The sequence below is a fragment of the Pundamilia nyererei genome, unplaced genomic scaffold (genome assembly GCF_000239375.1).
Source record: "Pundamilia nyererei isolate P.nyererei 1_Seehausen unplaced genomic scaffold, PunNye1.0 scaffold00016, whole genome shotgun sequence".
NCBI classification, from domain to species: domain Eukaryota; kingdom Metazoa; phylum Chordata; class Actinopteri; order Cichliformes; family Cichlidae; genus Pundamilia; species Pundamilia nyererei.
In genome coordinates this window covers 3,261,128-3,275,339 of record NW_005187417.1, presented here as the reverse complement: position 1 = coordinate 3,275,339, position 14,212 = coordinate 3,261,128, and the positions used below count along the sequence as shown (strand labels likewise).

General features: G+C 41.3%; 1 protein-coding gene across 1 annotated transcript in view; it reads right to left on the bottom strand.

Moving 5' to 3' along the window:
* ehmt1b (euchromatic histone-lysine N-methyltransferase 1b) overlaps nt 1-14,212 on the bottom strand; it is a 48,450-nt gene that overhangs the window by 10,406 nt on the left and 23,832 nt on the right. The window contains exons 2-8 of the mRNA XM_005725578.2: nt 7,232-7,322; nt 6,623-7,143; nt 2,108-2,363; nt 1,843-1,991; nt 1,243-1,395; nt 1,021-1,092; nt 766-868 (exon numbers count right to left, since the gene is read on the bottom strand). Of these exons, the coding sequence (XP_005725635.1) occupies nt 766-868; nt 1,021-1,092; nt 1,243-1,395; nt 1,843-1,991; nt 2,108-2,363; nt 6,623-7,143; nt 7,232-7,322 (1,345 nt within the window). The remainder of the gene's footprint in view (nt 1-765; nt 869-1,020; nt 1,093-1,242; nt 1,396-1,842; nt 1,992-2,107; nt 2,364-6,622; nt 7,144-7,231; nt 7,323-14,212) is intronic.

The window sequence follows — 14,212 nt, the reverse complement described above, 5'->3', positions numbered from 1 at the left end:
CTGTAGAGTCTCAGACAGATTTTAGGGTTTAGCAGACGCTTAAACTCACATTTTTAGAAACCAATTTTTACCCAGAAGATCACCAGCACTGTGATTATATACATTTTTAAAGCTCATTTTATTAACTGAGCAACTATTTACACAAATATAATATACTTTTAAAATTAAATTGTCAAAAATGGCCAGAAAATACAGATTTCTGCCAAAATAAGCTAACTTAACTGTGTGCTGTAATCCTGCTTGCATGTAAAGCTAAAGCTATCTCCACCTCTCACATGGGATTTCAAGCTCCCTCTAAAAAAGGAACCTGAATCAAGGAGACAGACACAGAGCTGCTGCAACAATTGAGAGCTTTGTTTATTGTTTATTTTGTGAATGTGCAGTTCAGATCTTAAGTCTGAAGTCGAGAAATAAACTCACCAATCAAGGTGAGCAGCACACAAACAATTCACATGGTTTTGAACTAAAAGGACTGTTTCTGTCAGTCTGGCAGCAGGTAAAGAGGTGAAAAGTTTATTTAGAAAAGAATCTAAATAAAGCCAGTGTATAAACAGATACTGAATCTATTAGGTGGCTAAAATCAGTTCACTGCTGAACATTTACCCAGCAGTACATAGTTTTAGTTTCTGGGGTTAATGTCGGTTTCAGAGAATTACTTTCTGTCATCCACTTGCAACATGTTTCTCTCAAGAAATAGCATCAGTCAGCCTGAGAATATTGAGATAGGTGATTGGGTGGATGTGCATATAGAGGAACAGCGATCACCTTTGGACTTCATCCTCCTTTTTCGTTTCCTGGAGGGCCGGAGCCATGCGCTGTCTGCTTTTGTTTTCTTTTTCAATTTTTTCTTCAGACTCGACTCTGTGCTCTGATGCAGGTGAGAGTTTGGCCACAGGGATGATTTTAAACAACAGAGAGAAACAAGAAAAACCCCCAAAACAAAACATCAATTCTCTTCCATTTTTAGCTAAAAGAGGTGGTATGAGATGCAGTTGGAGAAGTGCTGGCAAGCGGTCTTACCAAGTCAGATTCAGTGCCTTCCTCCTCCAACTCTTCCTCTCCAGATTCTTCAGACTCCTGCTCGTCTTTCACCTCCACCAGGAAAAGCAAACAGAATTCATCAGTAGCATTTAACACATAAGACTTTCACTGCAATGCATTGCATTCACAGTTATTCAGAGTTCCCACAAAGAAACAACCACACAAGGTTTCAAGAGAAGGAAACAACTTTTATTCTCCAACCTGAGCGATGGATTCAGAGGGTTCCTGCGCAGCACTTTCCGGTTCTTCTGATGGCTGCTGTTGTTCCTCCTCTTCAGACTCCAGATCTTCTGACTCTTCATCCTCAGATGCATTTCCCACTTTCTCCCCATTTATGCTGGCCACCTCTTTAGCCTGCAAGACAACAAACGGAAAAAAGTGGATGTAATGTCATATCTTAACAGCAGCACCTCAGCATTTCCGAGGTCATAAATGAACCTGAACAACTTCCCATTAACCTTACCATACCAACAGTCCTGGTCTGTTTTAAAAAAAAAAACTAGGAAAAGTTGTCGGAGACGTTGATTGAAATATGTTCTGTTCTCAAAAATGCAATAGCACATCTAATATATAGAGCTGGGGTCATATATGACGATTTTTAATTGTCTATGTCTCAGTGGACAATGATTGGAATAATTTATTCCACATGTGGCAATTTTTTCAACATTCAAGTGCAGAAAGTGCATGAGAAGCGTAAGACTGAAACACTGAATGTATGAGATGTGCCTCGAGAGGCTAAATGAATACGTGTTACGCTTTCTTTTAATTTTGCAAATTTTTGAAAAGATGAGAAGCTCAGACCTCTGGACTCTTGGCAGTCTGTTGTAGTTCCTTAAACATTTCCAGCACAGTTCTCTGCTTTAGCACTTTGGTTTTCTTCTTGGGAACCAAGCTGTACATTCCCATTCGCCTCTTCTTCTTACGGGATGACAGCGCTCCTGAGTAAGAGCCTAGAGCACAAGAGAACACCACATTTACAGCAGAGTGTTACCGCAGACAAACATTACACTCTGCTCCAATTTTTAGTGCATTAGCTTTTGTGATGTGTCGCTGGAGTCAGTCTAACCTAGCTGGAGCTTGGCTTGGACAGGAGCAGGAGAAGCCGAAGGAGCTGCCCGTTCTGCAGGAGCTGGAGGTGGCTGTGGTGGAGGAACAGGTGCTGGTGAAGCTGATGATGCAGTTTGTGCTGAAGATGGCGTATCTGGTGGACTCTGAGGTAGGTGGTTCTGAGAGGGTGACTGCGGTGAGGATTTCTGCAGGTCGGGTGCAACATGAGACTCCATTTTGGCACTCTTTGCTTCCCTTAATTCCCTGTTAAGAAGCTGCAGAGTGGCAAAAGCATTTAGGATCAATGTGTTACAAAAGGTTTCCTCATGGTTAGTTCTTGTTTTATTTTCTTGTTTTTAAAAACCAATTTCCATTCAAATGGATTTGTTCCAGCTCCAGGACCCCCCCACCCCCACTCGAATCATGGACTCCTTTAGAGCAGCTTAGCATGATTCAAGTACAAAATAATCCATATTTATCGTATACTAAGCCCTGGTTCAGCTGATCAGCTCATCCTCTGTCTCCTAACTTTAAACCTGTGCTCACAGTCAGAGCTGTGGCTCTGAGATGTCAACATAAGTGAAATCTGCACGCACTGACATCATAAAGAGCCAAGAACAGAAAAAACTCCCTCAAACTTGAGTTTGTAGAAGTAAACCAATTGAGCTACAAAGAGTGACTTCATTATCTGAAACTTTGGATATGCTTAATATAAGCATATGATTGTAACAGTATATTTATGGCAGAATAAGGAAAGTAAACAAGGCCCAATTTTATTTTATTTTTTAAATAAAACCTAAATATACACACACTAAGTAAAATAAAGCCAACATTTTTAGTGTTGTAATGTCCACATAGTGAGCTACGGTTTTACAACCATTCAATTAAATATTTCCAAGTAAGAAGACTCAAATACATGAAGGCTCTATCATTGCCTGGGGCTTCATTTCAGCCAGTGGTGTTGGGAGAGTACCATCAGATTTTGAACCACCATTCATTACCATCTGCAAAGCTTCTAACTGGCAACAGCTTCATTTTTTCAGCATGAAAATACAGACTGCAATAGAACGCTATCAGCCATGGACTGGCCTCCCCAACGCCTGAACCTCAACATTACTGAAGCAGTGTGGGATCAATGCGACAGGAAATAACAAAAAGGCTGCCGACATCAAGAAAGGAACTTTGAATGGCCCTTAAGAAGCCTAGAGAGTTATTCCTTACTAGAAGGTTTTCTAAGAGAGGCCAACGTGAGTTGAAAAAGGAAGGTGGTCATTTAACTGTTTTTGCCTTATATTCATTTTATATTTGCGCATGTTTCTATTCATCACTGAACCTCCCTTTCATTTTCCTGAAAACATAAAGCAATGAGTAGTTGCTCGAACTTTTGCACAAACACATTTCCTTATATACTGCTAGCTAGTTAATCTGTATCTATAACTGAGTATCTAAAGTGTGTAAACAAATATAGTGGAGCAAATGCTGCGCCCACTCTCTAGACTCCCCTCTGCAGGCTGCAGCTATTCCTGCTAGAGAGCCAGGATGGCTAATTCCAGCCTGCAGCTATTTTATTAAGAAATATCCTAAGTTTTATTCAAAGATGCAGAAGATAATGTGCACAGATTTTATTTGAACTTCCTTATGCAGTAATGCTGTCGCTGTGTAAAACAAGCCAGTAGTGGAAGGGAGCAGCTAAAAACAATTCTTTCTCTGTCAATCTCTTGCTCTTTTAAAATAAATAAATAAATAAAGATTTAATTTATTCTTTTATCCTTTACCAAGTGAGTGGCAGACAGGAAATGACAAGTAGTAAATAGCTCAGGGCTGACTTGAGCCTGGGCTTCTGCAGTAGGCTTCCAGCTTATGGGTCACTTGCTAAACCAGGTAAACTTCATGAAAATACTGACTGTAAGAAATATAAAGTGGTTTTACATGTCCGAGCACAATATCAGTGTCACAAATCCAAGAGTTAGTGAAGCCTGTGAAGCCTTCAGCTGTCAGCCATCTTGGCTTTTTGAAACTGAAACTAGGGGCTGGATCTGACTGTGAAACTGATGGTCACAGCACGCCCAGTAGCCAAAGAGCACACCCTGGATAATCCTCTTTTATTTCAATAATGACTGCAATTTAATCAAATTAGGGTGTTTTAAACAGCCTGAAACTACTGACTGAAGCCATAAATTCTTCAAGGTTTTTACTGAGGTCACAGGACAAGGAACTGAGGCTGTATAAAACTAGTCACCAGATGCTGGCCAAGAATGCAGGCTTAACTTTTACTGCACTTTTACCATTGATCCCTGTGTTTGCTATAATTTGCTCTTGTTAAAATCTTGTTCAGTCGTATCGTTTATCATCTGCCTTCGTATTAGATTAGAGAAGCCGCCTGTTGAGCAGCTGGCTCGATGAACCTCAGAGTGAAGAACTTGTGTGCCCCATGTCTGCTTCTGCTAATCAAACCAAAAGGTCTGAGAATTAAGCCTGCTTCCTGCTGCAGACAAGTAATACAAATCTATCTATATTTCAGGAAATGTTTAAGAGGTTTACGTTTTTACATATCTAACAAGTTTTGCCTGATAAAATAAATAAATTAAAAAAAAATAAAGTGTTGAGGAACAATTTCCTTGTTTTTTTCTGTTTTATAAGATATGCCTCAACATGTTTGCCCAAAAGTAAGTAGACATTAAAAGTTCAGGTGCCAGAACCACTACCAATTTAAGTGCTAAAAGTCGTTATCAAACTGGATGAAAAATAAAAAAAATTCAATTTAATACTTATGCACTAGACCCCTATTCTCCAGGATATCGCTGCTATATGTTTTTACATGATAGAAAAATGTCATATCCAGATATCAATGACACAGCATGCAAAACGAGATTAAACCATGCATCAGACAGCCTCTGATGAGGATGAAAATAAGAGCTACTTAGACAACGTCCAGCTAAGTAAAATGCTTTGAAAAATATGCAAGAAACCCATTTTAAACCAAATATTGCAGACAGCCAATGACACCCCTCAGCCTCCTAGAAGATACACCTATGGTATCAATTTAAAACTCCTACATTGCTTCGTTCTTGAGTCATGTCATTCATAAACTTGGGTCTCCATGATGCCTGCCTCACTGGGCAGCAGGGTGATGACACCAATCAGCCTTTAAGGGTTGAGGGGTTTAAGAACAAACAAACAAACAAAAAAACCTACTATAGTGTATTTTCCAGGCTCTGGTCTCATCAGGTAGGATTTAAAAATAAAATTTGATCAGATTGCTTTTTTTTTTTTTTTTGGGGGGGGGGGGGGGGGTTCAATTTCCAATTAAAAGTTTCACTTTTCACCAAGGGGACCCATTACATTTGTTGTAGTTTGCACTAGTGCTGCAGGTAATTATTCTTATTGAGAAATGTGCACCCACATGAGGTGTTTCAATGGTGGCAAGTTCTTCCTTCCACCCATCTTCGTTTTAATGACAATCTTTTCAAAAGCAAAGTTCCACAAAGGTCCCAATCTCTTCCATTTCCACTCTGCTCCTTATTAAATGTTCCTGTCAGCACCTTTGTAAACAGTTCTTAGGAGGTAGGAACTTTTAGTGACATTTCAGGTAACAAAGGCAAGATAAGATCCTTTTGTGAAAAGAGCCACAGGTCTAAAAAGGAAGCAGTCATGCTCGAGTACACAATTATATAATTCTGTTTCGACAGCTTGCAGCTTTGAGTTTGGTGAAGCCGTTTTTCTGGTTCATCAAGACAAAATACACATTCGCAAAGCCTGATCTATAAAGAAATTGTTCTTTATGATTTGCCTAGTCAAATGAAGGCAAAAACCACAAGAAACAAGAAAAGACAATTGGGCTGGCCTACATAGTCACTGACCTCAAGGTCATCCAACACCCTTGGGATGAAATGAATAACACACCATTACTCAGAGGAAATGTGGTTGTGGTCAAATTGCTTCTAATACCTGCCTTTATAGTCGCAGATTAACCCTGTAAGCTCTAACATCAGGGTTAGGGTTGATGTGTTGCAGCATGCATGAACTACTACTTTAACACAGCTTTGTAACCATTCACACTCAAGTGTGAGGCACCCAAATGCTAAGGTGTGGATACTCAGAAATGACCACGCTTCAGCACTGGAACAGAAATGGAAAAAGTTCAAACAGGAAACAAAATGTATGAGGAGGATGTTTTCTGCAGAACATCTCATCTTTTCCTACGTTTTTAGCATCTCCCTCTTTGCCAGCTGGGAATCTGAGAACTCCTGTGTTGATGTATGATAGAGCTGCTGATATAAAGCATAATGCAAGCCTCTAGCAGTTTAATAGTACCCTAACTATGAAACTGCTATTGAAATTGCATACAGGGCAATATAAGCTGTATTACTATAAGAGTTGCTGCAGGGATAAACCTGTTGTATATTATTGTAAGGGCATTTCTGACTTACAGATTTTTCCAATTTGGCCTTCAACTATTTTTATTCCTTAAGGTGTTGAAAAAAAACAAATCTAAAGCAAACATGATAATCCCTTGCTCTTGGTCATGGTTCACCTTTTGTGCAGGGCTGACAGCAGGTCTGGACATGGTCTTGCGCGCTCTGTGTACGGTGACTGGCGCTGGAACCGGGGAAGGAGATAAACTGGGGCCATTTTTAGTGTCTGGTGTCCCCTGCCCCGGCTTTGTCCCTGTACTGGGGGCAGTCCTTAGTGCACCTGAACTCTGTGCACTCCCAGATGCCGAGGCAGGGAGGGTTTTGGCTGCATGCCCCCCTGTCGGTGAGCCCGAGGGCAACCAGTTAGTCCTGTGAGGGGAAACTCCCAAACCTGGTGCCGCTGCAGCGCTGCCTTCCTGCTCCGGCTGCTGCTGCTTAGTGAGAATGAATCCATTGCTTCCAGTAACAGAACCATGCGGTGGCTCCGTGTCAGACGTGCCATTTTCATTTAACAACAGTACAGTCTTGTTATTTCCTGTTGTCAGGTCCTTGTGGCTTGTGTCGTCGCTCTCGGTGCCGTTCAGCATCACCTCTGCTGCAGGGGAAAAGGCCAGTCTGTCTGCTACCTCTTTGTCCCCATCTTCGCATTCAAACAAGACAAATTAAATCACAATGTAAACCCATCATTTACACAAATAAAATACGTTCAAGCGTATTTAGACAAATACCTGACTTCTCTTCTCCATTGCTTCCTGGATCGAGTCCCTCTTTCTTTGTGGATCCACCTTTATCCACGCAGCTCTTGGCTAGACCAGCGGGCTGATTTAAAGAAAAACAAAAACCAAAAAAAGTACATGTGAGGGAAACTGTTAAATTAAGCTTTATTAAATACATTTTTTGTGGATAACATTATCAAGTGGCTGCTTAGTTTGTAATGCGTCTAAAAATAGGCCCCCCAGGTGTTCCTAAAGCCTAAGACTATCTGAAAAGTGAGTGTAAAGACATATTTCTTGATAGAAATACCCCAAAAAGTCTGGTTTTAGCTTCTCAAAGCCACATTTGTGATCCAGGCCTAAGCAGGCATATCTCTGAATTAAACCATCATCCTTCGATGCACCTAATCCTGTGTAAAATCCCTGTGTGCTTTTCAGTAATGTATCAGTGTCAGGAATACTGTAGAGCCAGCCAAGAGATTGGGGGCCACCACTATGCACTCTCATTGTCTCCGGCTTCTCTCCTTATATGCTACAACTAACCAGTGGAGCAACAGACGCCTGCCACAGCTTCAAAAGAAAACCAAATCACCCATCGACCGTCTTTACATCTCAGAGATAACAGCAGGAAACATAGACTCTTCCTCCGGAGCAGACCTTCATCTTCATGCTCACTCTGGAAAAACAGGCCCAAAGGAAACAGGAGGCCTTGAAGGAAAAATCATCGTGACTTCACTCTCATGCTTACTATTAAGGTCTACTTTGTTGCAAAGCCTTCTCTTTCAGCTCAAATATCAACATTTAGTCAATCTAGGCCAGTTCAACCTTGAGGAATTACACAGAACCAGCGCAGAAAATAAAGGTTTACACTTTCCCTAACCTCTTAAGACTCATTTAGGGCATATTTAGGGACAGACACGTGCTGATCAGTGGTGAGAGGTCATATCTGATGAGAAGTAAGTCAGGTACTGAAGCCGATTGCCCCAGGAAAACAGAGGACTCATTTTCTTCTCACATTAAGCCAATCAAATATAGTCTGAGTGGTCTGCCAAGCATCCTTTCTCCCTGTTTGCTTCCCAAGTGTCCACCATCCAGATAAAAGGCAAAGCCTATCCAAAAAAAAAAAAAAAATACACTTTGCATAAAATATCAGTTAACCTTTATGAAGGAAAGCAGAGGACACATTTTCTTCTCACACAAAGCCAATCAAAAGACCTGAGAGAGAATAAGGCCACTATAAGCTAATGGATTCAGTCAGTTACTCTAAAGCCTCTCCTCAATGGCTCAGACAGTCAGACTGTGTGAGTCCTGATCTGCTTACAACCGAGACTCCAACTAAATAAACCGTCAGGAAACACGTCCCTGTTCATGCTCCTGAGCCAAACATGAACCTAATCAATTAGCAACAAGTCCAGGCCAAGGACTGGTCTGTGAGGGTTTGTCCCCAAAGAACATCTAGTCTGGGACAACCCTCTTTGGTGTATGATCAACATGGGGGAATCTAGTGAACACTTGTGAGCGTCAAGAGAAGAAGAATCTTTTAGTTCTCCTCCCTTCCCCCCCCCAATGGTTTGAAGAAAGCCAGTTACACAAAAAACACACAAGCCTCAGCCCTCCCCCTAGTGGTGAAAAGTGGAACATACACAGTGGAGACAGGAGAAGGGGGAGGGAGGGAGGGAGGCAGAGAAGGCTGTCTGCAGATCGCCGCCATTTCGCAACCAGATTGTTTACTGACACAGCGCAGCCATTGCAGCAGTTTTCCACTAGATGGGGACTGAAGGGGTCTGGAAACTCATAGATGGGAATATGGAGGCTGCTGAAAGAAGCTCCAAAGCTGAAACCAAGGCTGTGAGAGCTAATCAGAGCCTAAGCTGCAACTATGAGTGCACAAAGAAGGCCCCAGTGGTTGAGTTACTAGTGATATTACACTATAAATATTAGAAAGAAGCTCATAGCACTATAAAGGATCAGCCTTTACTGTCCATACAACTTAATGTGAACCTCTTATGTGACAAGGCAGGTGCTGATGTGACCTATCTTTAGATCTGCTGAAAGAGACCTGAAAACAAGTCAGAGAGAGCTACCAAACCACAAACACATTACACAGGCAGCTATCAGGCTGCCGGGGCTGGCACTAAGTACCGAGTACCTAAGTACCCAGATGAGATAAAACAATAATGAACCCTGATCCCTCAAGAATGAAGAACCAATTTGCAAAACCTGTTCTCTGCTGTGATCTGCTTACATAAAAGTACCCCCGCCCCCATTACATGCTAATAAAAAAATCCTAAAAAATGCCCAATCGTACAGATCACCCTGACATTTAACTTGCTACCACTTCACAGTAACAGCCTGACACTGTGCTAAAGAAATCTGACAAAGAAGCTCTTTTTCCAGGTGGTTTAGGGATTGAAGCTGCAGACTGTAATTGCAAAAAACCCTCAGTTTGAATAGTCTGGGTGGTCTGTCATGCAGCCTCTCTTCTAGCTCATTTCCTGTCGTTTCCCAGCTGTCCACTGTCTAGATAAAAAGGCAAAGATAGCCTTAAAAAAATAATAATAATAATAATTGACTTGGCATAAAATTTCAGCTAACCTTTATGAATATGTCAATAATTAACCCGCCATGGGACACATTGTGCAAATGAACCAATGACCCCGAGTCAGAATCCAGCAGCTGGTAAACATAGCTCACATCACACCCCAATGTACTTCCTCTAAATTAATAAACAGCATCTGCAGTATATATCTGAACATACTGTAGCCTAGACAAGGGCCACAGTGACCTCATTACTACATACTGACCACTGAGAGAGTAGAGAAGAGAAGGGATTAAAGATAAAGGTATAACCAAAAAAAGGTGGCTGTACCTCACTTTAGAAAAATCAGGTAAATTTCAAGATCTTCAGGAGGTCACGCTTATCTTCCCATATTGAGATTGACATTTGTCATGAAGTGATTGCTCTAATTCAAAGGGAGCCGTCTCCAGTCACAGGATCCATCCATGCCATAATCACATCTCTCTGCTACCACACACACAAAAAACGCACAAACAAATCCTCTCTCCTTTAAGATCTAGTTTTCGATTTCAGGAATCCAGAGAAATCTGACAGATTAGAATTACTGACAGATGAGCAGCTCGAGGAGCACGTCTTAAATTAAAAAAACAAAACAAAACAAAAACAAAAGAAAGAAAGAAAAAACAAAAACAGAAACCTTCTCAAAGAGAAGACAGCAAGAGCTGAAACTAATTGGTAGTAACTTGGTCTAAAAGGAACTGGGAAGAAAGACTATGCATCTCCTCAGACCACTAAAAGCCAACTAAGGGTGAAGAATACAAAGCTAACATGTCGTTTCTCTTGTGCCTCCAGGAAGCATCATACCTGCTTTCTTCTCATGGCCTCCATTGAGGAGAAGAAGGCGGCAGAGAAGGAGTGAGTGAGGGAGAGTGTGTGTTTGAGAGAGAGAGAGAGAGAGAATGAGGGAAGGAGGGAGGACAGAGAGGGAGAGCGCGAGGATCTGTCGAACAGATTGTTCCTCCTTTCCTTTTCTTTCCCCGCATGCACATTCACCTCGCCGGTCATGTGACCTGGTGGCTCCCTCTGTCGGTCCTCTCTGTCAGAGGGTCTCCACAGAGCATGCTCAGTCATTTCCAACTGTAACACCACTCCATTCCCCCCCAAACTGGAAGACCCCCACTGCCAACGAAGACCCAAATCACCACCCAAAGGCTGCATACCCAACAAGAATAAGAGGAAAAAGCCTGAATAACCAGCACGTACAGACGGTTTTATATTCCTGTATTCATGCCAAATTCACTTATTCTATTTATACATATTTTGTAATTCCTTTCATCGTTTCATATAAAAATAATAAATCTTCTCATCAGTAAAGGATTTTTAAGCTCCAAAAAGCCTCGACAGTATGCAGGCACTGACGTTTCAGGTGGAGCAATGGAGAGAAGGAAGGAGGAGGTACAAGAAATGAGGCCCAAAACCAAACTGCTTTTCTTCATAGACAGCAGGCCACTTTTTGAACCTCTCAACAGGAGTATCTTTTGTCTCCACTCAGCTCAAGGCCAACAAACACCACTAAACATGGCCTGCCAGGCTCATGAAACAGATATTAAGTTATAGGCTGAGCAGCCATTAAAGAAGCCTGGAAACACTTAGAAAAGAAAGCACAAAAGGACCTGAAGATATCAGCCTACGAGATCAATCAAACTTAGCATAACATGTCAGTACAAAGGTTTTCCATCGTTGTTTTTGTTGTCTTTGTCGTACTTTGTTTTAATGTGATCAATGAATTGAATCATCTATCCAATAAAAAAAATGACATCAAGAGGAAGTATATCATTTTATTTTAGCATTTCTGCCAACAATTAACTCACAATCAATAAAAAAATCAAAAACATAAAAACAGGTTAGTTCTTTGGGAGACTTCCTGGACAGGTAGGAATGCAGATGTAGAAATGCTACAGCTTATACTGTTTCACAGCTAAACAATAACAAGCTAATCCTGACATGTGAGCTATGCAACATGCCCAAGACAATGACAATGGAAGCAGGTTGGGAGGCATACCTTTCTGACATCTTGGGTGTCTAAAACATGAAAATACTCAAGTTAATATGAATAAAAAGGAGAAAACAAGCAGTTCTAACAGAAAGCATTATACTTTATATTTCATGAATGTTCATTTTAATTCTGGCTTCTAAATTATGACAGCCAAATAATCAGGACATAATTATTACTCTCTCTGTATTAATTTTCTCTACAAAGCTCTCCTTTTCCTGCTCCAAATCAAGCACTCCCATTTCCATTATATAAGTGCATTTGTGCCCCTCCTAAAAAGCTCAGTGAGTCCCTGATGATAATAAAAAATAAAAATATTTTTTAAGAAGTACTCTTTCACAAGGAGCTATTCAGCTATTCTTCAAAGATCGCTAACCAGCCAAAACATGCTCTCAAATAACATCGGCTTAATGATCCATTTATGCTCGCCACAATGGCTTTGTGCGCTGATCAGGTGACGTCATCACACAGCCACATCCATTTGTACTCGTGAAATTACTCGGCACTGCTGCAGTAATCTCTCTCCACGATTTCTGTCCTCCCATGTTCGTTGTGTCATGTATGCTTGCAGAGGTGGACATGCTCACACAGCCATGCCTGAAACATGTCCATTTTGAAAATAACTGCACCTGCTATAATTTAACTTAAATGTGCAACCAGCTGAAACAACACTAAAGGACGACTTACACCAGCGGATGTGACGTCGCTTTTGTCATTTGAAACCACTCACAATGGTGAGAATGACAAGCATAAGGTCTCAAAACCAGTTGGTGACCCCTTACAACCACTGGTGGCTCAGGAAAAATGTGTGTTCCCCGATTGGTCGCAAGTGTTTGCTGTCTGCAACCAAGTTAAATTGATTGCAAAAAGGTTGCTGCATCAAAACCTTCCTTGTGATTTTCTTTGAAGATACTGCCTGTAGTTTGCATGGACAATGACAGCAGAAGTAGGCCTGGGAGACACCCATTTTTGTCATATCTTGTAGAGATTAGCATTTGAAGCAAAAATTCAATTTGTTATTCAGTGGGACCAGACAACCTCACTTGCCAACAGCTCTCCCTGATGAACACGTGTGTAGGCCAGCAAAACAAACACTCCACCACACTCCACACTCCAAAAACTACAAATAATAAAACCCAAGGCATCAATGTGGACTAAAATAAATAAATAAATAAATAAATAAATAAATAAAATAAAATAAAAAGCTTCATATCTCAATCTGACTGAGCATTGATGGAACAAACTTGATTCATACAGACCCAACAGAGGATGTGCTGCCAAAGTTCTGATGATAACACACAGCTACACACCCTCAGATGCTCCACGTCCATTTCCCAAAGTGTCTAAGCTTTTCTAGGAGTATAAAGGGACCCCTAAAAAAATATTAGAGGGGTAATCTAATTGTTGGGTCCTAGAAACCCTTAAAAAGCTATCCAGGATAAATCTATTATTATCTATTATTAGAAAAATGTGTTTTTGAAAAGACCCCATAGTTACTAAACCCTAGTAACCCTAAAAAGAGACTGCTAAGCCCAAATCATTTACATTGAGCAAATGTTAACTAGGGATGGGTACCGGTTCTGACATAAACTGTAGTGACCAGACCGAAAAGCAGTGCACATTTTGGTGCTTTTCCCCCCTGAGATGTCATACGCTTTGGATTTTAGCCGATCATTTTACCTTTCCAAGGATAGTAGGCGGGCCCAGGTACGTATGTTCTTTTAGAGCAGAGCTACAGATTAAAAATGCCCAAGGCGAAGAGGTAAAAAGTCTGGCTGTACTGAAACACCTCGAATCTGATGAAACTCCTGGCAACGCATAGTGTTTTTTTGAAAGCCGAAAAATGCACCGTATTTGATAGCTTGCTGCGAGACCTCACACTGAGCACATCTACTGCAGATGTGGTGCCTGTTATCGGACCTGGAGTTAGCAACATCCCCCCAAGAACCCGAGGAGTACAGTCCTGGCCCCTAGCCCTGCCAGTGTAGCAGAAATGATGACGGATGATGATGGCAGCAGCAGCCGTTCTTCTCTGGGTGAGTAGCTTAATGTTGTTCGTGTGCAATTTGTTTAAGCACCGGTTCGAGCACCGTTTAAGCACAGTCACCGTTTCAAAAGTACCGGTTTGGCACCGGTATCGGATAAAACCTAAACGATACCCATCCCTAATGTTAAGTAAAACAGAGTCATGTGAGAAATAATAAAGACAATCTCAAAGATGTCGACAACGACGATTGTACCGCATTTTGATCCGGGACGTAATCTGCATGAAAACAAGCGCTCACTCTTCCTGCTCAACAAATGACAAGGGCGGAGCCTTATACCACGTGATACAGAAGCTGTGCCGTGTGATGCAAAAATTAGCAGGGAAAAAACAACGGAGAGCACGTCAGGGATGACGAGAAAGTGACAGGAGAAAATCCGT